Here is a 24,053-nt window from a genome sequence, read left to right on the forward strand (position 1 = left end):
ACGACACCAGGAAGGCTGCAGGGAATAGAAGCATACCCTTTGCGTGAAGTCGCAAATGGGAATTATGTACATGTCCCTTGGAGTAGGGGAGATTTAGCTGCTTTTACCACCTCCTTCCCCAAATTGCGGGAAAACCCAGTGGAGTGGTACAAGCAAGTTGAGAGATTTGTAAAAATCTCAAAGGTCCTATGGATAGATCTGAACACGCTGTTTGACATTGTAGTACCAGGAGATCTGTGGACAGCATGCAAGGTTAGCGCTGAGTGGCCCACAACGGAGCCGGAGAGAGATGCTAAGACTAATGGGCCGTCCGAGATTGTGATGGCAAAATTCGAGAGAGTGATGACTTGGCTGAAAGAGAAAGTGCCAATGCAAGACATAGATTGGGTCAAAATAGACCGAACCAGACAGGAACCCAAAGAGACAGTTCACGAATATTATGAGAGATTGCTGAAGGCGTTTAAACAGTATAGCGGCTTGGATGTAATGGATCCAAAAGACATAGGGCAATTTGTGTCCAAGTTCGTCCTGGGACTGAGACCGGATATTAGTTTAATGATTCAGCAACACTTGATTTGTTGGCAAAATAGACCCCTAGACGAAATACTGAGATATGCCAGGTACTGCTGTGATGAGATAGACTCCAAGGCTAAGAAACTAAAAGAAAAATTGATGGTGGTACAGATGCAGGCAGCAGGGAAGGGGGGACAGCAGCAACAGCAGCAAGGAACAGGTACAGGAGGAAAGAAGCAGTACAGTCAGAACAAGGGCAATGAGGAGAGTTCCACCTTTAGACCCAGAATAGACATAGCTGCCTTGAAGAAAACGACTAGGTGCCACCAGTGTAACGAGGTGGGACATTGGAAACGCGAGTGTCCCTACAATGTAGAGATAGGAGAACAAGAGATAGAGGAGGAAGAGGTCCAGAGCGCGCCTACAAGAGGGGTGACGCCATACCAGGGAAAGGTGCTCAAAGGGGGGGGGGCTCCTCCCCGAGCCCAGTTCCCGCAACCTCCCCGAGTAGGGAATATGGGTAAGACCTATAGACAGATGCCCCTGTTTGTAGAAGGAGAAGAGTGCTATTATGTGGACCCATTAACCGGACAGAGAGTGGAAAGAGAAGACTGCACCCTCGGGGCAGCCTTGGAGGTGGACCAGAGGGGACCCTATGTCGAAGCAGAAGTAGCAGGGTGCCCCACGACATTTCTGGTGGACACAGGAGCCACTAGATCCACGATCAGATCAGCTGCAGTTCCAGACCTGCCCATGTCTGGAGAGACCATACAAGTGGTGGGGGTCGCAAACAGGAGAATAACCAGCCAATTGACAGAACCGGTACAGGTGAAAATAGGGAAGTACAGCGATGAGCACCAGTTTGTGGTTTGCGATTCAAGTCCTGTGTGTCTGCTAGGCAGAGACCTGTTGTGTAAATTGAATTGCACAATATACTGTACACCTCAGGGAGTGGAGGTATTGACCAATGATGATGACGCAGACTTCAAAGTTGCAAACTCAAGAATATGCGTGGAGCTGTACCCTACTTTGACAGTAGATGAGCTCCCCTGGGACTTGAGAGAGACAGTGGCACCAGAAGTATGGGACTTCACTGGGGAAGAGATTGGATTGGTCAAAGGGGTGGACCCAGTGAAAATTGTAGTGAAACCGCATGCTGAGTTCCCAAGAACACCTCAATATAAATTGACTCCAGAAACGATTGCAGGCATAAAACCCGTGATCGAGTCCATGATTAAACAGGGAATACTGAAAGAAATCGTGGGTAGTCCATGCAACTCCCCGATTATGGGTCTGCAGAAACCAAATGGGAAATTCCGGATAGTACAGGACCTTCGAAAGATTAATAACATAGTCGTTTCGTGTTGTCCAGTGGTACCGAATCCATCAGTGATACTGTTTCAGATTCCATTCCAAGCTGAGTGGTTCACTGTGATTGATCTTTGTCAGGCTTTCTTTTCGATCCCTCTGGACGAAGAAAGCCATTTTCTTTTCGCATTTAAGCTGGAAGGTCGCGTCCTAACATGGTGTCGTATTCCTCAGGGGTATACAGAGAGCCCATCGATCTTTAACCAGCTTTTGAAGAAAAATCTTGAAAGTCTAGTGCTGCCCCAGAAGTCAGTTCTGGTCCAGTACATAGACGACCTCCTCGTGGCGTCAGAAACAGAAGAAGCTTGCAGGGAGGACTCCATTGCTTTGTTAAATCACCTAGCTGCCAATGGGCACACGGTGTCCCCGGGAAAGTTGCAGTACTGCCTGACAGAAGTGCAGTACTTGGGACACAGAATAGAGAAAGGCAAACGAAAGGTGTCACCAGACAGGATAGAGGCGATCATGAAAATGAATGCGCCTAAGACACAGAGAGAGGTCAGGATGTTCCTAGGGATGGTGGGTTATTGCCGACAGTGGATCGCGAACTTTTCACTGAAAGCAAAGCCCTTGCAAAAACTGACGCATAAGGAGGTGAGCGATCCGGTACCATGGGACAAAGACTGTTTGATGGCATTCCTACAGCTGCGAGAGGACCTGTGTCGTGCTCCGGCATTGGGAATGCCTGATTACAATAAACCATTTTTGCTTTACTGTTGTGAGAGAGAAGGTTGCGCGTTGTCTGTGTTAGTCCAAATCCATGGGAATGCCCGTAGACCAGTTGCTTATTTCTCGGCTACTTTAGACCCAGTAGCCGCAGCGTTGCCCGGATGTCTCAAATCCGTTGCTGCAACGGGTGTCAGCATTGAGAGATGTGAAAATATCGTCATGGGGCACCCGTTAGAGGTGTGCGTGCCCCATTCTGTTGAACTGTTGATGACCAGGACCAAAACACAGCATCTGACCAACAGCAGGCTCACGCGCTATGAGCAAGTTATTCTTGCTGCAGAGAATGTGACCCTCAGGAGATGCTCTGTTTTGAACCCTGCCACCTTGATGCCACTCCCAAATGATATCGAGGATGATGATGAATGTACAGACCATGACTGCCTCGATGTGACTGAACTATGCACCAAACCCAGACCCGACATCGTAGATGAGCCACTGACCGACCCAGACGAAATTTTCTTTGTCGATGGCTCATGTATAAGAGACGAAGTTGGGCAGTTGAGAGCAGCTTACGCTGTTTGTACAATTACTGGAGTGGTGGAAGCTGGGTGCCTGGAAGGAGTACACTCCGCTCAGGTAGCCGAGATTATTGCCTTGACACGTGCTTGCTTGGCAAGCAATCAAATTCGAGTCACCATATACACCGACAGCCAATATGGTTATGGGGTGGTTCATGATTACGGGCAGTTATGGTCTCAAAGAGGGTTCATGACCTCTTCAGGCTCTCCCATTCGCAATGGAGAGTTTGTGCGCCTGTTGTTAGAGGCGTTGCAATGTCCAGCAGGTATCGCAGTTGTAAAGTGCACCGCACATACCAGAAATGAGGACTTCGTCTCGAAAGGCAATAGATATGCCGACGAAGTCGCGCGGTATTGCGCAGAACAAGGGTACTCTTTCACAGAGGTGGAAGTGGGTGGAATAAATGTAAGGACTGAATTAGCCATGATATTGGAAACTGTTGATACTTGGGACGAACTGGCAAACATGCAAGAAAATGCTCCTGATTTTGAAAAAGAAACATGGGAAAAGGCAGGATGTGTAGTGGGTGAGTCCCATTTTTGGGTCTCAGCAGACGGCAGAGCAGTGTTGCCCAATGAGATGGTGAGCCCAATGGCCAGACACATACATGGTCCCGTACACCTAGGGAGAGACGCTATGCTGAGAGTGTTTAGACAGACCTGGTACAATCCTAAGTTTAGAATAGCAGCAGAAGCAGTGTGCCAGCGTTGTGTGACCTGTCAGCAGCTGAACGTAGGGAAAAGAACACCAGTTGCACTGAGTCACATAGGAAGGTCTGGAGGTCCATTCAATCGAATGCAGATAGATTTCATTGAAATGCCGAGGTGCAACCGCCTCCGCTATGTCCTGGTGGTTGTTTGTGTATTCTCCAGATGGGTTGAGGCATACCCTACACGTAGGTGCGACACCCTCACAGTGGCCAAGTTACTGCTTAGGGAACTCATTCCGCGCTTCGGGGTGCCGGCCTCTTTGGAATCAGATAGGGGAACGCATTTCAACAGCGAGCTTGTGAAGATGATTTGTGCGGCTCTGAACATAGATCAGAAATTGCATTGCAGTTACCGACCAGAAGCCTCAGGAATTGTGGAGCAGATCAATGGCACGATCAAAGCCAGAATTGCAAAAGTGTGTTCCTCAACGACCCTGAGTTGGCCTGACGCCCTGCCATTGGTCCTCATGAGCCTTCGTAGTACCCCAGACAGAAGAACGGGGTTGTCACCACATGAGGTGTTAATGGGAAGAGCAATGAGGCTGCCATCTGTCCCAACTACTGCACTGTTAAATATCACAGATGATATGATCCTGGACTATTGTAAGGGGCTGTCTGACGCCATTCATTCTGTGTCCCTTCAGGTGCAGGCTGCCGAGGTTCCATCGTGCCAGGGCCCGTGCCATGACCTGTACCCTGGGGACTGGGTCCTGGTGAAAAAACATGTGAGAAGAAGCTGCTTGGATGTTCGTTGGCGTGGGCCCTTCCAGATCATCCTGATCGCGAATACGGCTGTAAAGGTGGGAGGCCTGCCCAATTGGATCCACGCGTCACATACGCGAAGGGTTCCAGCACCTCGGGAAGAAACAGCTCCTCTCTCGGATAGACGTCCAGCAGAGGACCGAGAAGCCATAGAGGGGGCTAGCCAAGCTGTAGAGGTGCCAGCGGAAGCAGGGAACGAGTCTGACCAAGCTGAGGACGGTCAGTACAACAGCGAAACAGACGACGCTACAGAAGGAGAAAGTAGCTGGGAGTACGAGTCAGACACTGACAGGTCTGACAGAGAGCGAGAACAGACAAGAAGGAGAAGGAGTAGAAGGGCACGTGGAGAAGCTAATTGGCCGCAAAGAAGGAGCTCTAGCCTGAGGTCAACTCCAGAGATAACCCTTCCTCCGATATCAGAAGACTCAGACCCGGAAGAAGGTGCTCAGGGCGCTGAAGCACCGGACCGAAGAAGGTCAAGAAGAGTGCGTGTGCCTAGCAGAAGATACTCCACACCTGAGTGGACATATCTGGCGACAAATGTCTTTGAAACAGGAGACAGGGAGGATTCGAGCGGTGGTGGTGTCCAGTTCTGAGCCCATCGTCACCGTGGAAATACGACTGTTGGTACCCGGAGTCGAACAAGAAGGGTCACTAACATTCATGCTCCCCAGACCTCCCCGCCTCAGCAAGTTAAAACACATGTTTCTCTCAGAATTGCAATTCCCCGACTTTGGTACAACGATAACAGCCCATGAAGAGCACAATCTTCGTTTGGGAATACTGAACTTTGCTATCGAAGCTGCAGGCACAAACCTGATAGTAGATGCTTAAAGGACTTTGTAAATAAAGCGAGCAGAAAAAGAAGATTACCTAGCGCCCAGGAAGCAGAGAATATTAGGGAACTTCCCTTGAGTTGATGGAGAAGGGCTAGGGTTGTCTGTATTGAACTATTAAAGGACCTTTGCGAAGAAGGTTGTCAGCTTCCAGTTGTGTGGATTTTAAAGACAAAAAGAGTAAAAAGAGACTGTAAAGGAACGAGAAGAAAAGAACTTTGTGCCAAGATAAGAGAGAGCCATATTGTCTGACGAAATGGAAGCCGGCACCCAGAACCGCAGAGCTAAATGTATAATAGGTACACTAATAGTAGGAGTGATAATATTAATAGCTTTAGTGGTAACAATTTCTTATGTAAAGGGACATGAGGAAGAGGCGAAGGTAACTGATGTGAAATCTGTTGAAACGCTTACACCCACTGTTGCTGGTGAGAAAAGGGAAAACACTCAAGAGAAAGCGTTATTAGCTGCAGAAGCCCGCAGGTTACACGTAGATGAGTCCCAAGGAGACTTTAGGTCAAATGCTTATGCTAAACTCTTATATGAATACGTGGATGTTATGGAGGTTAAGGACTGTTACGTCTGCATGCAGTTGCCGGCGTCTGTAGATGAAGGCATTAGATATCATCACCTCCCGCTGACATATGGCATTACATGTAGCTTATTGCTTAGTATATTTTATGGGAGAGATAGTTTTGAATACTATTTCTCCAACTATGATTCAGTGTTGCCAGAAGTCCCAAATTATAAGCAGATGAACAAATGGGACTACTGGAAGAGTGAAGACAGATTGGCCAAGTTCTTCATTCCTTGGATTACCTTAGATACTTCACATGCCCGTAGAAATAACCTGACATGCAAAGTGTCAGAAGTCGAGAAGAAGTTCATAGGGCAGGTGGATGATCGTTACAGGAGACAAAAGATTTTGAAAAAATCAGGACAATGGAAAACAGATTGGACCGAGGAAGAGAAGGCACACAAGAGAAAGGGTAGTAGTGGTCCAATAGCTTTAGATAAGACGCAGAGAGGAAAGCTATGTCTTCACCGAGCCAAAACGTATTACGAAAATGTATACGTGGGAGAAGTCAGCTGTGAACATGCTTTCAATATAGAGTACTATACTAAGGATTTCCTGAAGGGAATGCAAGTGATTCCAAATGTGTATTTTGTATGTGGAAGAAATGCCTACGTGAGACTACCTGACAACTGGTATGGATCATGTTACCTAGCAATTGTCTTCCCCAAAATATATCATGCACAAGACTTAGAGATCATCGAGGGCAAGACATCATCGAGGGGAAGGAGAGATATAGGAGATGCAGAAATGGTTGGAGATGTCTTTGGAGCTATGTTCCCTCTTTTGGGACTAATCCTTAATGATGTTAAAATTAGACGACTGGCAACAGTCGTCGACAGGTTGTCTGCCAGCACTGCTCAGTCCTTAATGCTGGTAGAAGGAGAGATGCAATCGATAAGGGCTATGGTTCTTCAGAACCGTCTTGCGTTAGACGTCCTACTAGCAAAAGAGGGCGGAGTCTGTAAGGCTTTGAAGGTCCAGGAATGTTGTACTTACATTCCAGACAATTCAAAGCCCCTTGAGAAAGTTATTAGGAACATAACTGATATTCACAAGGAGATCGAAGACTTGAGTAGAGAAAATGTCTGGGAAAAGGTGGGCCACGGAATGAGTGAAGTTGGAGGGTGGATCTCCACCTTAGGCAAAAGCTTTGTGTGGTATATACTAAAACCTATCATCATAATATTGATCTGTGGGATCATATTGTGGGGATTGGTGAGGGTATTCAAATGGTACAGAGCAAGAAGGTCAGAAAGGGCCCAAAGAGAGCAGCTGCAGAGATTGGCTGCCATACAAGATAATCAGTACAGGAGTCTGAGGGCTCTGGAAGCGCAGAGACAAGTTATGCTAGCAATAACTGCAGTTTAAATGTTAGTGATGACCCCGAGAGGTCATCAAAGGGGGGAACTGAGAGAGCGCAAACAGACCTAAATGTATGAGTGCATCACACTTACCCGTAGTAAGCACAAATCATGAGGAGAAATGCCATGAGTGCTAGTAGTATCTGCAATTATATTCTGAATGTATAGCTAATGTAGAGATTTAAGTAGAAATGGAACTAATACAGAAATGTGTGACACTATATGATTTTATTAGATGTGATTATTCCTGAATCCATGTCGTGTAGCTGCTAAAATGTAAGATGGCATGTGGTTAAACGCAGAATGTGGTAGGCCTCAGGGCCAGAGCTAGAAGGGAAGGGGAAGGTGCTTCTTTTCACGACATAGATTGAACTAATGTTTTGGTCATTGCATTAATGGGTCATGATTTATAGATGTGTTTACTGAATAATAGAATAAGAGTATTAACATGCTTTAATTAATGAAGAAGTTGAATGCTATAATTATCATGAGAAATGCTGTAGGCCTGAAATGTTTTAACATTGATTTACACGTATTGGTCTGGGCCGAGAAATGTTGCGAACCTTTTTGGAAGTCTATGAGAGTTGGGATCTTGGCTGCAGATGTCTGTCTGCAAGAGAAAAGGGAGGATCCGATTATAAATAATATGAATAGAGGTCTGTTCAGAAGACGGCCCAGACATGGAGGAGGGTTCCGGAATGTTTTAAGGGGTATCAGCGGGCCGGAGAAGAGTCTGAGAAGCAAGGTCAACTCCAACGTATGAGGCCCAATACAAAGCAGCATGGAAAAAGCCAGAAGCTACACCACGTGAGGGGCGTCTCACGAGGGGCGTCTCAAATGTTGTTGACTGTTTTGTATTAGGGACAGCACCCCTGGGTGGAGTTAGAGCAGATGCCTGAGGACCCTTTAGAGAGCGGATGGGTAGGCAGAGAGGGGTCATGACTGGAGAACTATAGGTTTTCACCAAGAGACTAAGAGTGAGTGACTTCCCTTGGGGGTCATTCACTGCTGACACCTTTTGTTAGGTTGAGACTTGGTTAAGTAGGGATACCATCTAGAGCAGGGTAGGGACAGCCTAACCTGTGTGTGTTTTCCTCCAACTTAAATGAAGGAGAGATCTCAATATGCGTCAATGCTGATAGCTTTATTATTCTTAGAACTTGTGCTGGTAATTTCCGTTGCTCGTCTGAGGGCTTTCAGAGAGCACATGTATGTAGTTGGACCTGTGTATCTCGTGAATCTCATTCTGAGATGCCTGTATTTGCAGCTTATCCTAACCTTACAATAAACTTTTGAAAGCTAGAAGTTGTTTGTGATCTTTTGGAGCGGAGTCCTTTATTGGGTGAACTAACTTGGTAAGAGAGGCACTTTCTTCCTTCAATGACAGGCAACAAAGGTTCAGTCGACCAGATCGGGGTTTAGATCTATAGTGATAAGGTATCGATCAAAATCTCGCCCTTCCAATGTCAAGCAGAATTGCCTTTCAGATATTACTGCTGAATATGATCACAAGTGTGCATTGAGGCCTTCTGTAGAAGCCAATATCTTTATCACTAATATCAATGACTCCTAAGCAGGACGGGCCTAGCCACAGAGGACGCAGCGAAACCGCCTGGTGAGTTCAGCGAAAGCGAGTTTCTTCTGGAGTGTGATGCACTGAGGGATGCCAGATCCAGCCTATCAAGAAACAGTACAGAGATAGCAGCTTACTTTTCTTTTTAGGGGCATATATTTGTTTTATTGCAATTTCATCAGAATGTCATTTAGCACAAACTTGGCTTGAGGGCATCAGAGCACATCTGATCTTACTCGTTTTTTTCAAAGGAATGGGGCTATAAAGGACCTGATTTTGAAATTTGCGAATGGGTACTCTGTCACATATATAAAGGATATCCCGCCCCCCTTTTTGCAAGTGCTAGGATACGAAATAATGACATACAAATTCACTCGGAATAAAGTGGGCATCAGCGTAGGCATCTGCCAAACTCTAAACTAGTTCTTAAGTTGCTTTAGCACCTGGCCCCATCTTTATTTATTTCTGCAGATAAATTATGCTCCAGGGTATAGATTCAGATCATTTAACGAGCTTCTCTTCAGACCTTCCTGTAAAACCAATGATTTTCTAGCCAGTGTAGTTGAACAACTGCGGCAAATTTGATATCTTTTGGCACCATTTAAAAAAGTAAACTTGAAGAACATTTCCCCCAGCACCAAGAGAGGATTGGAATTCTTAGATGAGTGAAATATGGAAAATGAATTAAAAGTTTTGCCCACCTGTTTACAACTTACACTACAGTCTGATGGTCAGAGAATGAAAAATAAAGAGGACTAGAGAGGATGGCATTATTCCCTAGTAAATAGTGGCTTCCTGGCATGGAATTCGAGTTACCCAAAGGCAAGGGGTCCTGGAAATGACCTCAGACTCTCTTTGAGCTGTGGTGGCATCTGAGAGTTGATCCCCTGTCAAACTCATAACTCCGCAACAGTCTCCTAAGTGATGCACAGAGACTAAATAAAAAAGGCAATGAGTACAAACTATAGAATGTAAACATGTCTCTTCCAGCTCCATTTAATTTCTGCTCTTACCACTGCATTCATGTCCACTAAATTCAGAGAGAGAAAGGGCTGTACCCGGGGTGCCAAAGAGGAAGCCATAGGACGTCTATAGCTCCTGAAAGAAGAACTCATGGTTTGTGCAGAGCCTACAAACCCTTAAGCATGAATGCATTAATGAATGGGAAATGCCTACTCTTGATTTTTCAGTATACAACGAAAAGTGAAAGGGGAGACACCGGTACAATCAGGTGCCTGAATAATTATTTATTTCATCATAAACAAGTCTATAATATTGAAATTCAGGCAAATCTTTTTTTCCATTTTGTCAGGTCACACCTATTGTGGGCATAACTGGGACAGAGTCAGTAGACTTCATTGGTATTTTTACGAAAAAACGTTTGACTTCCTCTTGAAACTATCGCTAAAAAAAATTTGAAAAACATTTTGTAGTTTAATGCATTGAACTCTGAACCCATTAAAATTTCAAAATTTGAAAGCCTAAAAACTTTTAACAGTGGCTAAGTGGCCAATTGTTTATCTATGCAGTGCTTGTTTTATAATTTATTTCAACTACGAATTCTGAAAATTTTAAGCAGTTTACTTAAAAAAGGAAAATGCAAAGATGAATTTCACAAACACACAGCAAACTAAACCAGCGTCTAGCCAGTAGCACACAATTAGGGGCTTATTAAACATATATTAAAGCAGTGCAACCGAGTAAGTCACTTCGCTGCGCTGCATGAAAGAGGGCAGGATGCGTCGTATTTAACATGATACAACACATTCCTGCTATCTACCTGTGCTGATGCATAAACTGCTGCTTAGGGCCAACGAAGGCGCCCTAGCACTATAGTGCAAGGGTGCTTGTGTTGTAGGCAGGATTGTTTTTGTGCAGTAAGTAACATCTTCCTGAACAAAAGCAAACCCCAGAGGCATTTTCCTCTTTCTACGTGTGCTGCACAATGCATCACACGTAGAAAGAGGAAACAACGAGGAGAAATAAAGTTATTTCTCCTTGATGCACCTCTGGTGGGGAGGCGAACAATTCTGAATCATTTCCAGGTCTACCAATGTTGGTAGATCTAGGAATGTGTCAGAATCCATGGGTGGATGTTTGGGAGCATGCATGTTCCACCAATAGCAGGCCTTCTTGCTGCAAAGTAACGCAAGGCAGCGATTTGTGCTGCCTTGCGTTACTATACATTTATCAAGCCATGCAAAGCCACGCAAGGTGGCCTTGCGTAGCTTTGTGAATCTAATTTTAGGTGTCGTGTCACCCTGCGTCCAAGTGCGTGTTGCAGGGCAACCCAAAACCTTTAATAAATGTGTCCCAAATGTTGTCCACTGTCTGGTGTAAAAGGGTATTGTGCAACCTTTGAAGATGACATACGTCCATTTACCTCGGACACATACTTCCAGCCAGCTAGTACTTATCATATACATCCTAACATTTACATGAAAGCAGAATACTAACATCCACTCTACTGGAGACCAACTCAAAAAATCAGAAAAACAAATCTGCAAGAGACTCCAGCAGCCCTGCGCGGCCATGCCAGTGGAAATACAGCGCTATTCAAATTCCAGTGAGATTTAATCTCAGCATTGCATTTCACTTGCAACATCATTTGCAGGTGATCCAAAAGGCCATGGTCCTTCTCAATCTTCCTGCCCACTCCAGTATCTCTTACCATCTCAAAAAGCCGCACTGACTTCCTGTTCACAAATGCGCCCTTTTCAGTACCTTGCCCTTCGAACACAAGGCCTTACACAATACCAGACTCACTTACTTGATCGAGAAACTTAAATTCTACCTTGCTGTTCTTACTTTGGGCTCTCCTAATGTCCATTTACCACCCTTGCTTCGCTCCCATCATTGCAGGCACTGCAGCAGTCACTTTACTGTTCTGGCTGTAAAATCTGGCACAAACTCCCTGACTCTTTTGTTACAGGAATATGAGCACTCTTCTCAAAAGAAATCTCTAAACCTGAGTTTACCAGCAGGTTTAATCCTAGGAGCAGTAGAACTCTCAAGTGCCTGGATGCCCTATGCTGGTGCTTTACAAATTCAAATTCATAACAAGGAACAATCTATTTCATGTTCCCATAAATTCAAACCAGCTTCCTCACTTGCGCATTAGGATTGGACGAGAAGACCGACATCCCATTTTTTACTTTGCCAAGGGACAATTTTCTCAGGCTGTGATGTAAGCTCTCTGCTTGCCCGCCTAATCACTCATTAATGCATGCTCAAGTCCCTGGAAGGGCTGGAGATTCCTCCATCACAAGCCTACCTTCCATCTCCGCATCACGCATCATTACAAGCCTACCTTCACCTCCGCATCACGCGCTATCACAAGCCTACCTTCCACGTCACGCGCTGTCACAAGCCTACTTTCCACCTCCACGTCATGCACTATCACAAGCCTACCTTCCACCTCCACATCACGCACTATCACAAGCCTACTTTCAACTCCCGTGTCACGCTCCATCACAAGCCTACCTTCCACCTCCGCATCACGCATCATTACAAGTCTACCTTCACCTCTGCATCACGCTCTATCACAAACCTACCTTCCACGTCACGTGCTATCACAAGCCTACCTTCCACCTCCACATCATGCACTATCACAAGCCAACCTTCAATCCCTGTGTTATGCTCCATCACAAGTCAACCTTCAATCTCCGAGACACACTCGATCACAAACCTACCTTCCACCTCCGCGTCACCCGTGATCACAAACCTACCTTCCACCTCCACGACATGCGCTATCACAAGCCTACCTTCCATCTCCGTATCACGCGCCATTAAAAGCCTACTTTCACCTCCATTCACGTGCTATCACAAGCCTACCTTCCACTTCCAGGTCACGCACAATCACAAGCCTACCTTCCACCTCCGGGTCATGCGCAATCACAAGCCTACCTTCCACCTCCGGGTCATGCGCAATCACAAGCCTACCTTCCACCTCTGTGTCATGCGCAATTACAAGCCTACCTTCCACCTCCGGGTCATGCGCAATCACAAGCCTACCTTCCACCTCCACATCATGCACTATCACAAGCCAACCTTCAATCCCTGTGTTATGCTCCATCACAAGTCAACCTTCAATCTCCGAGACACACTCGATCACAAACCTACCTTCCACCTCCGCGTCACCCGTGATCACAAACCTACCTTCCACCTCCACAACATGCGCTATCACAAGCCTACCTTCCATCTCCGTATCACGTGCCATTAAAAGCCTACTTTCACCTCCATTCAAGTGCTATCACAAGCCTACCTTCCACTTCCAGGTCACGCACAATCACAAGCCTACCTTCCACCTCCGGGTCATGCGCAATCACAAGCCTACCTTCCACCTCCGGGTCATGCGCAATCACAAGCCTACCTTCCACCTCTGGGTCATGCGCAATTACAAGCCTACCTTCCACCTCCGGGTCATGCGCAATCACAAGCCTACCTTCCACCTCCACGTCACGCGCTATCACAAGCCTACCTTCCACCTCCACGTCAGGTGCTATCACAAGCCTACCTTCCACCTCCACGTTGCAAACCATGTGTTCATGCTCAGAGTGCATCTTCTACCAGGAACTGCATGTGCTATTTCCAGACTCTCTGGCCCGAGGGAAAGAAATGGATTCACCTTGAATGCGAGTCTGATCCGCATCGCACAAGCAGAATCTTTTCCCTGCAGGCCTCAAAGCCCTGAGGGGCTTTACCAGCTGTGTATTATTCCCGTCTATCTCCCTAGAATAACTAAAAAGTAACGGGAGTGCTAGCAAAGCAAAACCAGAATGCCTCATTATATTACCATAATGGCCTAACGCTGGACCTTCAATGTAAAGGAAACGGTTGTACAGGCTCCATAATACACACGGCTTAATAGTTTAATACTTCAATGCACAAAATGTAATCTAGAATGTATTCTTGCACAAGTCATCTATAGAATAATAAATCTATATCGTAATGCCATTTCATGGGTACGAATTATATATTAATTATTTCAGCATAGTCTCTATACAGTCTGCTAGCATACTAAAATGCTTTACCATCACCAAAACAATTCTCTCAACTTAGCTGCTTGGTGCACACCTCACCACACACCAGCGGTTCCATCATATAATTATAAAGTTTGGCTCTTAAAAGTAAATAGTGCTACTCAGTAACAACACAAAGTTTCTGGATTTGTCTCAAGTGTGTCTTATTTTAGCACTATTAAGTATGTTATGCAAGAGCGAAATTCTATATAAATGTATTAATCGTTTATTTTTTATTAGAAGCCACAACTCGGGGAAAACTAGAACACTTGATTGGCACGAAACCGACAAGTTAAGACACTTAGAAGAATGATCTGTACAAAGCTCTAACAGCTAGATTCATCAAAGACCCGTTTTGCGAGTCTTTAATAGCGATTCATAAGGAATCGCTATTAATGACTTGCAAAACGGGATTCATGTAGGAATTGCAATAAATATTGCGATTCCTACATCTTCCTTATTTGCGATTAGCAATTTGCTAATCGCAAATAAGGATGCGATTTCAAGGGTGCCAGGGGTGTCCAAAGGACACCCTGTAGCACCCCTGAAATGCAACATTACACGGGTGTTGCGCACACACATGTCCAAAGGACATGTGTGTGTGTAACATGCAACAGAGAATACAGATAGAAATAAAATATCTTTCTATAACCATACAACTGTTATTTCCTTTCCCTTTACGAATACAAATAAGGGCACTTTTAGCACTGGAACGTGTACATATTCGCCTATGATGATCTTGCTAAATACTACACAATATCTGCTCTCCTCTGACATGAATATAGTTAAAGAAAGCCAAAGTTACAAGAGGCATCTACTGCAATACCTTTTTTCTATTTTTTTCGCTTTTTACCACGAAGTCTGACTTCGTGGTAAATAGTGGCCAAATATTGTGAATTCGCAATTTAAAATTGGTTAATGAATTGCATTTAAGGAATCTCAAATAGAGATTCCTTAAATGCAATTCCTCGCTAAAATGCGAATTCTGTAATAGCGATTTTTGCATTTGGGATGATGAATCCCAAATGCAAAAATTGCGCTCGCAAAGGGCCAGATTCTGAGAATCTGGCCCTTTGCGAGCCGATTTTGTTTCATGAATCTGGCCGTACGTGAAACATATGGTGTGGACTCATCCTCAATGCAGCAGGCGTAGATGCATAAAGACTGTTTACACGGCATTCCCTTTGTTAGCGCAATATAGGAGGAAGCATTGCCAAAGCCAACATTTCTAGATTTTGGTAGGGGAAATGCTTGATAATGATTGGTCAACGTTGTGTTAGTTACCCCGCGTTATCCTAGAAAGAAAATGCCCAAATTAATCAACATCTTTGGTTACAACAATAAGGAAGCTAAACAGAAAGTACCAACAAAGTTAAGCCTTATCATTAAAGAAGAGCGTTATGAAAAGGGACTAGTAGATTAAGTTTGGGTTGCAGGAGGCGAATCTTAAAGGCACAGTATTGAAGTGGATACTTTTGACAAAGGGCCAGTGTTTGTGTTTGATGTGTTTTCTTTGTGAACAGAAAATGCAGTGAATCCATCAACATGTAATCATGAGAGCAAAGTAAAACAAATAAACAAGCAAGAGCAATAAGTGAATAGCAAAACGCCTTTAGTACAGACTTAGGTACCGTCGCCGAAACAGAAACACTTTCTAACCAAAACAGCCATAAATCAGCAATTAAAAGTTCATTATGTAAGTAAATTAAATACTTCAATGTACACACACCAACTTTAAATCACAAGCCACAAATCAGGTCACATCTACATTCCAACAAAAGACTTCTTGATTTTCCATCAACAAAACCTAATGGAAATAGAAAGAGGACAACGTACCCATACTGAAATTTTAATGGTGTTGATGAACAACCCAACCAAGCAATGGTCAATCACAAAGCACACACGAAAGCCCTGGCTGGCCAAATACCTTTACTCTCACTGTATTTCTTTTTATGATACTTTTTTTAACCGCATGCGCGCTAGCGGTTTTCCCGCTGCGCGCTGCGTTTTGAAAAAAACCCGCGTTACGTGATGAGCTGAGCTCGTCACCCGCGTAGCGCAGGTTACGCCCATGACGAGCTGAGCTCGTCATGAGCGTAGAAGGGGTTAAAAAGATGAGATGAGAGCTCCGGATATGTAAAGCTGTCTGTAGACAGAACTAAAAAGGTGCACAATGAAGATGTTCCTCTGTAGGCCGGGCCTCTCTAACCAGGGAAGGAAAGGCACCAAGTGGGGCCAATCGGGCTTATGTTGCAGCTGGAACATTTTTGATGGTTGGATATTAAGCAACATTAGTAATATTTACATTTAAAAGCTTAGAAATTGGCTATTAGCTTATTTCTATCTTTTTAGCAGAAGCCTTTATTTACGTTGTGTTATTAACAGTTTTTTCTTTGTTTTTCATATTTTAGTACTTGGCTTAGAATCTTTCATAAAGAGCTGACTACATAAATATGAGTGATAGCACTTCATTTTCTGCATATTTCGAATCAAGTTACATAAAATTTATTATGGCATATGAATAGAACTATGTATTATCATAGCGTTCTGATACATACCCTTTCCCAAGGGAAATACCTCAAAGGAAAAGGATAAATTAACTCTTCCCCTGGAAAGAACTGCTCAAGAAGTAAACTTATAAGAACAGAGCCTCGCCTGTGTAGTAAAGGTTTATGTATCAGATAACCTGCTTTTAGTACAGAGATACACCAAGTCTATAGACATTTTACCATACAGACTGAATTAGTATCACAGTAGTATGTCTTCCGAAAGTTGCAGTGATTCATCCCTTGGAGGTCAGGCATGGCGTACAACCAGACCTATTTACAATGGTCTACTCTCCTTACACAGAGAATGGCATGGCCACTAAAAGGAAAGACCAACTGGGCTTATATCCTTACACTGATGTAGCTGTTCTCAGATCCTAAATTATTGGACTAGTGGGTTCTACTGTCAAGGATGAATGTTCATGTGCAACTGTAAAGAGTGAAAGCTACTGTATTTGTAGTAGATAGTAGAAAGTTCATAGGATGAAGTAGAGTGCAACCTCACAGGAAAGAAAGTCACATGCAGACAACCCTTACACAATCGCTGTATGGCAGATTATTGAGCACAAAAATATTGTGCTATAATATTACCATAACCTGACTATCGACTACCAATATATTGTGAAGCTAAGCATACATAGGTAAGTCTAGATTTACTATTCTTAACTCCAAACCTATGTACTTTGAAGATGTATGGAACACCACACCATTTACAGTATGGTAGAGTAGTATTTCCTCCCCACTCCTCTAGGCCCAGGGGTACTGCCCAACAGCACTTGTAATGAGTGCCAATAGTACATATGTAGATGTGGGATACCTTCGATGATACATATGTGCAATGTAAAAACAAATGATTCTGGTGTTTTTTCAATAGTTGTTCCAGTTGGTGAGTTGATGTTTATATATATAAAATCACCCTATATCATCATATATAGTATACTCAGGAACACTATCCTTAACTTACGAACTAATGAAATAAATGACAACAAAACTCTATATGTAAAACCACGTGTGATACAATAGTCAAGCTCCATTTCTGTGGCACAACACAAGTTAAATAACAGTATAATAATTATATAATTAATTTATCAAGTTTCAATTCAAAATCACTACCAATGACAACCTCACACCGTTTCAAATGTAAAGTGTGAGTGAAAAATCACATCTGCAGCCATAACACATAAATCATGGCATGGATTCTTTAAAACCTGTGACCCTATTTACAAGGGTACATTTGCTAGTGAAGAAAATTACGTACATTTTTCAGGGTTTATGTCTGCTAGGAGTTTAGAAAGGGGTTCCATGCAGGAGTAAACCCATTTATGTGTGATCTTCACTATGAGTGCAGATCTATTTGCTTCAATGAATCCCACTCACAGGGTGTGAAAATGGCAGTTCAAGCACATGGTTAGCTTTATACATTTATAAATGCCCACAAACAAATAGGGATGTGGGCATTCATATATTCTTCTCATTCTCGTCCCCATCTTGTAGGATTCCTACAGAAGCCAAAGGCCAACATAAAACACTTTGCAGTGTGGAAGAGGCATGAACCACCCGCAGATTTGGAGGGTATGTAGAGGAATGGCTTTCTCCAGGGGGACAACTATTATATTCTCCATGGAAGATTAAAATGGAATGCGTTTGCCAAGGGGCATCCTATTGCCTCTTTGTGGAGGTCATGGAATTGGAGAACTCCTCACAGGAAGAATAGGATCTTGATGGGACATGTCACATGACCTTCCCAGAAGTACGTCCGGAAACCTGCACCAGACATACTTTTGTGAATATCTGTGAATTCCCGAAATTTCCGGAAAGTCATTTTACGACTTTCTTTTTGAAGCCGCCACTAAGTTGCTATTATAATTGCTACTGTGGCTGTCATGCCTACTATTATATTTAACAATTAGAGCTCTAATCTGTTGAAGTGACTTAGGACTCCACAATTAATACTCAGACTTAATATTTACATCTCCTCCACCAAGCAGATTTTACACTTTAGAATACCACCATAAATCCCACTGGGTCACTGACCACCTCACTACTGAGTCTCCATGCCTGAGATGTCTTATGTTCTTATAAACCTATATATATTTTAACTATTTAATTCTTGAAAGCTAGGAGTACATTCCTCTTTTCAGCCACAGTGATGAACTAGCTGAGGGTGTTTCAAGGGAGAGATAATCACCAGTCACACAAACGGCGAGCAGAATTAAAATCCACCAGTCTTATCACACAAATCTAAAGTGGACACCGTCACCAAAAGGATGCTCCTCCAAAGTGAGAGGTACATCAGTTCACTCTTCCACTTAAATTACACTCCTTGTAAATACATTTACCACTTCAAATCGACTATCTAATTTTCCATACAATTTTGGGAATAACCACTAAACAAAACACAAGTGTCGCTTGCACCATGGAGTCCGGTGTCCTTACTTGGAAAAATGTAAAAAAGTATTAAAAATGGTTGACGTGGCAGAAAAAATGACATTTCAACTTGACATACATTAACACACATGCCAATAAAAATGACTCTACTTGCATTAGTTGGGTTTTTTAGAAGCCTGGAAATTTATTTGGGGAAATTGGGATTAACCCCAAATATGCATCGTTCTAAAAATATCCGACTTGCCCGAAATGACCTGTTAGGCTCTTCACATGCTTTCTTATATGTGGACAGAACACTACCTCCTATGTTCTTATTAGTTCATTTACATGTGTTTAGATTCGGCCATCATACATATTGACAGTGTGCATATGTTCTTAGTTTGCTTCAAGGTCACAAAATCTACATATGAGTTCTGAGAAACTGAAAAATGTGTTACCAAGAAGAGATAACAGTTCAATCTGCTGCAGTTTTCAGTCATACTTGTTCCAAATCATATCTGAACTATCCTGCAAGTGATTCCTGTTTAGGAACTGTGCACCCTGAATAATGAAACAGGAATATTGAGGTGGGCAAATATCGAGGGCAAAATATCGAATCAAAAATATCAAAAGGTAAATATAGATTTTCTATACCTAACTTCACATATATGCACCTTCGTGATATACATTAAAAAAAAAATCATGGTACGTAGATGTGTATTTGGTAAATCTGTTCTTCCTCTTTATGCTCATACCATCTGATATGTTGGTCTTCGATATTCTGTTCATGATATTCTTGTACCACATTATTCATAGTTTCAATATTCAATAGTACAGTCTGTTCAGGAATGTGGGGTCCAGTGTGAATTAAACTATCTCCAGGCCTGTTTAACAAAGAATATTCTCTAAATAGTTGACGCTTACTCCAGGCTTTGTTTGTCTAGATCATACATTTACAGGAGTAAGACCTACTTACTCACAGGAAAAAACGGTCTGTAATTTGCAAAACCTTTCTGTGCGTTTAAGAATGTGTATCTGACAGGAATATAAGAAAAACAAAACACAAGAGCATCTCAAAGAAAATGATGAATCAGGCCTGTTGTGACTACATCCATCCACATACAGAAATGCATACATTCATACCATACGAAAGTGCAGCATGGAAATGTGTGTGGATTACCAAAAATGTGCACATTTCAAACAAGTATATGTATAAACATTATTAACACAACTTAACCCTTACGCCCCAAGCCCTAATATGTGCAAGCAACAAGCAACAACTGAAAAAGTAAGAGCTAAGTAGCCTTAGAAGTGTAGAGAAGTAATCACATAAGTGAAGACAAAAAAACGAAACAAGTGAAATGTCATCAAAACTTCCAAACGACCAAGAACATTTATCCCTTTGGTAAAAACCACTAAGAAGTCAGATGTATACCAAATGCTACTTACTTTGTGGCCATGATCATTTTTTTCCTGGCTGTCTGTTCTTTCTGTTCCATGTGCTGTCTGGCAAGATGTTCTCCCACTGCTTTGGCTGGAAACTCGGTTTCACAGGTGTAGCCAAAATCCCTTGCTAAGTGCAATGCTTCTCCTGTAGGTAGACAAAGAAGGCCAATATTTACAAACTGTAGTAAATGTTAATTTTAATTTTATCTACATTTATTGGAGAGCGAATTGGAGACAGCCCTTCTTTTAAAGACACTGGATAGGTGGGTTAGACAAAGTGCAAAACAAGATTTCAATGTCCAATTTAAGCAAAACTAGGATGCAAAAAATATAATAGAATTAGTATGTATATATGACCAATATCTCAATTATAAAGGCATTTGAAGTGACAGTGGATGCAAAGTGGGCCACAAGTGCAAGAATTTGATATGAGGGAAGTTAAGAGTTTTCAAGAGTATTTCAGAAGTAGACCAGAGACGTTATGCTCTAATCACAAAGAACCTAGATGTCATGAACATTTGAAAGCTGCACTTGCACGAGTCTTTGTTGATTCCAATTCCAAAACAGATTCTCAGAGAGGCTCCAGGTATATCCAGAACTACGTCTGTGCAAAACTTGTTAGTACAGGCGAGATAGTTGGTGTAAACCTGAGATAAACAGGGCACCTTTTAATCTGCTTCAAATAAAATCTTTGCGAATCTGCCATGCAGGAGTCCTTCAGGATATGGACAAGAAGACTTTAAACACAGCTTCGAAGTTTACAGCTCCAGCATGGCCAATAGCCAACATAAATATCATGTATATGTTACATATGCGAGACACGTAGTTAAAATAAGTGATAAAATAGTTAACTTATAAATCAATGAACATGTTATATCTCTACACATGTATCAGTAAAATAAAGAAAGCAGAAGTCGGTCTTGTAACTACTTTAAAGAGGGCCTGTGGAGCCACAATTATAGAATGCAATAAAATAAACTGATATTTTCAGCCATAGGGATAGTTCAGTTATCTTCATTTTTCAGATGTAATCCAGGCCAAGTTACCTTTTAAAATGGACATTAGAGTTATCTCATTGTACCTCATTGTAGGAAAAGGTAATCTACGCATGCATAACACTGAGTATGTGAACAAAGAAGGGAACGTTAGCAGCATTCCTTCAGGTGGATACTTCCTATTGATATGACCTCTAATCAACACAGTCAAATGTATCCATTGGTTAGATTTTTACAGTGTAAGCCTTGTTACACTGCAAAGGATCAATGCACAGAGTGAGATTTTGCAATTCGTTTGACAAGTGTGGTTAAGCGCGGGTGCCGGGGGATAGGCGGCACTGATAAAGTAACATGGAGAAGGTGGAAAATGAGGAGTGGAGGGGTTACTTTAGGGGAAGATGGATCAGCATTGAATATTACAATACAAGTCAAGTGGCAGGGATTACAGTTTAGGAAAGAGACAGTAGATATTACAGGCAACTGGAGTCACAGGAATATTGCAGGAAGTGAGCAATAGCAACAGGTTGAGCGATCAAACGTGTAGATATATAGAAAGGAGGAGAATTGGCGCCTGGCTGATCTTGACCAGAATAGAGGTCCAACACCTCAAAGCACAGCAATAAAAGACCTGGGACATTGTCTTCTCATGCCTTCACTTATGGTCTCATTAACGTCTCCTGCGCGTAACGTGTGCTCCGATGATTTTAATCTTGGTCACCAGTTATCCTGGAATGCCGAAATGGACTCCCTAGTGGATGCAGACTGTCTTGAATGTGAGGTAGGCAGGGCAGTGAGAGACAGTGGAGTAAATCTGATACTACTTTACATAGCAAGATCCTTGATGAGGCGGACTTTAATACGTAAGATGCTATTGGGATGTGTTAGGTTGGTGATGCGAGCCAGGCAATCAATTGCCTCTGTCAAGGTGAGATATGATTTGCATCTGGACAGTAAGACCAAAGTTCCCTTCTGATTGGAAGGTCTTCACTTGCAGAGTAGATTCACCAGCTCCCAGGTGTCTTCACCTGGTACATGATTTGGATCCTGAAGCTGTGCACAGTAATGTAGCAAAGACACTAGTTTTTGGGTGAAGCTGTCCAGTCTTGTTTATGGAAGAAACTACTGGCCATGCTTTTGTTTTTAGCCACCGGTAGGAAGGGAGACCTTTAGACAATCTATAGCAAGGCAAGAGGAGATATTTAGGTAGGATGATTTGGACATTCTTTTCTCTGCATTTCAAACTTAAAGCATAGAAGGAAAGAGTAGTAGACAACGTTTGACGGATATTTAGGTCACAGTCAACAATAACTGATTTAAATTGTCCCATGCCAACTAAGGTCTTTGCTGTAATGGGATCAAAATAAACCTGTGCACACAAAGTTTAAAAAGGATTCCGAATTTCAAAAATGTTTGCATGCACCAGTTTGGTGCAGGTTGTGCAGGAACATGTAATCATCATACAAGTGGTGTGTATTGTGCCCCAAGAACATCTACAGCCAAAGAGAAACATGGCAATGATCATAGAACTGAGAAGAAAATTAAACATAAAAGTAACTTTGGATACCAAATACTCTATGTGATAAAACTGCCCAATGCAAGCTTTTCTTGTAACTCCTATTGTATCCCATCCTCATTCTACAACCTATTCGCCAAAGTGGGCAGGGTCAAGGACTTGCCTGTGGGAGGAGAAGCTGCAGGGTTTCGGGCCTCGGGTTTAGGGACTGTGAGCCGGACTGCACCTGGCTGTTCACTGTGCCACTTGCTGCTATCTAGCGGGGGGGGGGTGAGTTTTGGACTATTGGGCCAGGGACTAGCCACATGTTCAGGAACCATGGGCACGTCAGTGTGGATATCTCCCTACACCACCACTGTTTCACTGGCAATAATAAAATATATGAGTCTCATCACCTATACAAGATGGCAAGAATCGACAAGTTAAAAAATCCAGGACTAGGGTGTGGATAGTCTTCAATAACCATAATGTAAGTGTCCAATATAAAAAGTTGTAATTACATTTTTTAACATAAATGAAGATGTTTTACCTTCTACCAAGGAAGTTAAGAGGGTAACATTTGCTGCTTTCCTCCTCCCTGCTGGTAAATTTAAACCAAGCCGGTCCAGCTTTTCTCGCAAACAGCGGCCACCATTCTTGGACTTTGCTCTGTTAATATAAAAAAGTAAAAGAATATTCAAACAAAACTACGTTATTCATAAGTTCTAATAGTCTGAAAAGGGTTTTTAGTCAGGTTTGGAGAGAAAGGGCGCACTGCTAAGTGTTAGCGCAATTCTATCTGGGGATTCTCAATGGGATTTGAGGTGCAAGAGAGTGAGGGGATGAGCCCTATAACCCCCCAATGTAGTATCAGCCTAGGCTAATACAGCGTAAATTCACAACACAATACCCATGAACACAACAAGATTATATAGAAAATGATGTCAGTGTAGACACTTAAACAATAGAAACAAAGCCTGTTGTTAGACAAAATCGATTTTTTCTCATTGAATCAGTCGTTGGAAATGTGGATTTTTAATGTTCTTAAAAGGAAATCCAGCCGACACGTGTTTCGTCGCATGTGGGAAATCTTCCCGCGACTCCTCAGGGCTATAGTACTTATAGTGTCACAGGGAAAGTCGCTCCGTCGGTTATACTTTCGACCCGACAGGGCCCAGGACTGTGTTGGATAGCATAGAAGTGTTGAGTGCAAATATCATGTAACTGTTGACCGTGATG

The 24,053-nt window shown here is 43.0% G+C and overlaps 1 protein-coding gene across 1 annotated transcript in view; it reads right to left on the bottom strand.

The window, feature by feature from the left end:
- The window catches only part of TFAP2D (transcription factor AP-2 delta), a 126,479-nt gene that overhangs the window by 10,812 nt on the left and 91,614 nt on the right, over window positions 1-24,053 (bottom strand). Inside the window, exons 4-5 of the mRNA XM_078646727.1 lie at window positions 23,365-23,483; window positions 20,331-20,472 (exon numbers count right to left, since the gene is read on the bottom strand). Coding sequence (XP_078502853.1) covers window positions 20,331-20,472; window positions 23,365-23,483 — 261 coding nt within the window. The remainder of the gene's footprint in view (window positions 1-20,330; window positions 20,473-23,364; window positions 23,484-24,053) is intronic.

The sequence above is a fragment of the Lissotriton helveticus genome, chromosome 6 (assembly GCF_964261635.1).
Source record: "Lissotriton helveticus chromosome 6, aLisHel1.1, whole genome shotgun sequence".
Taxonomy (NCBI): Eukaryota; Metazoa; Chordata; class Amphibia; order Caudata; family Salamandridae; genus Lissotriton; species Lissotriton helveticus.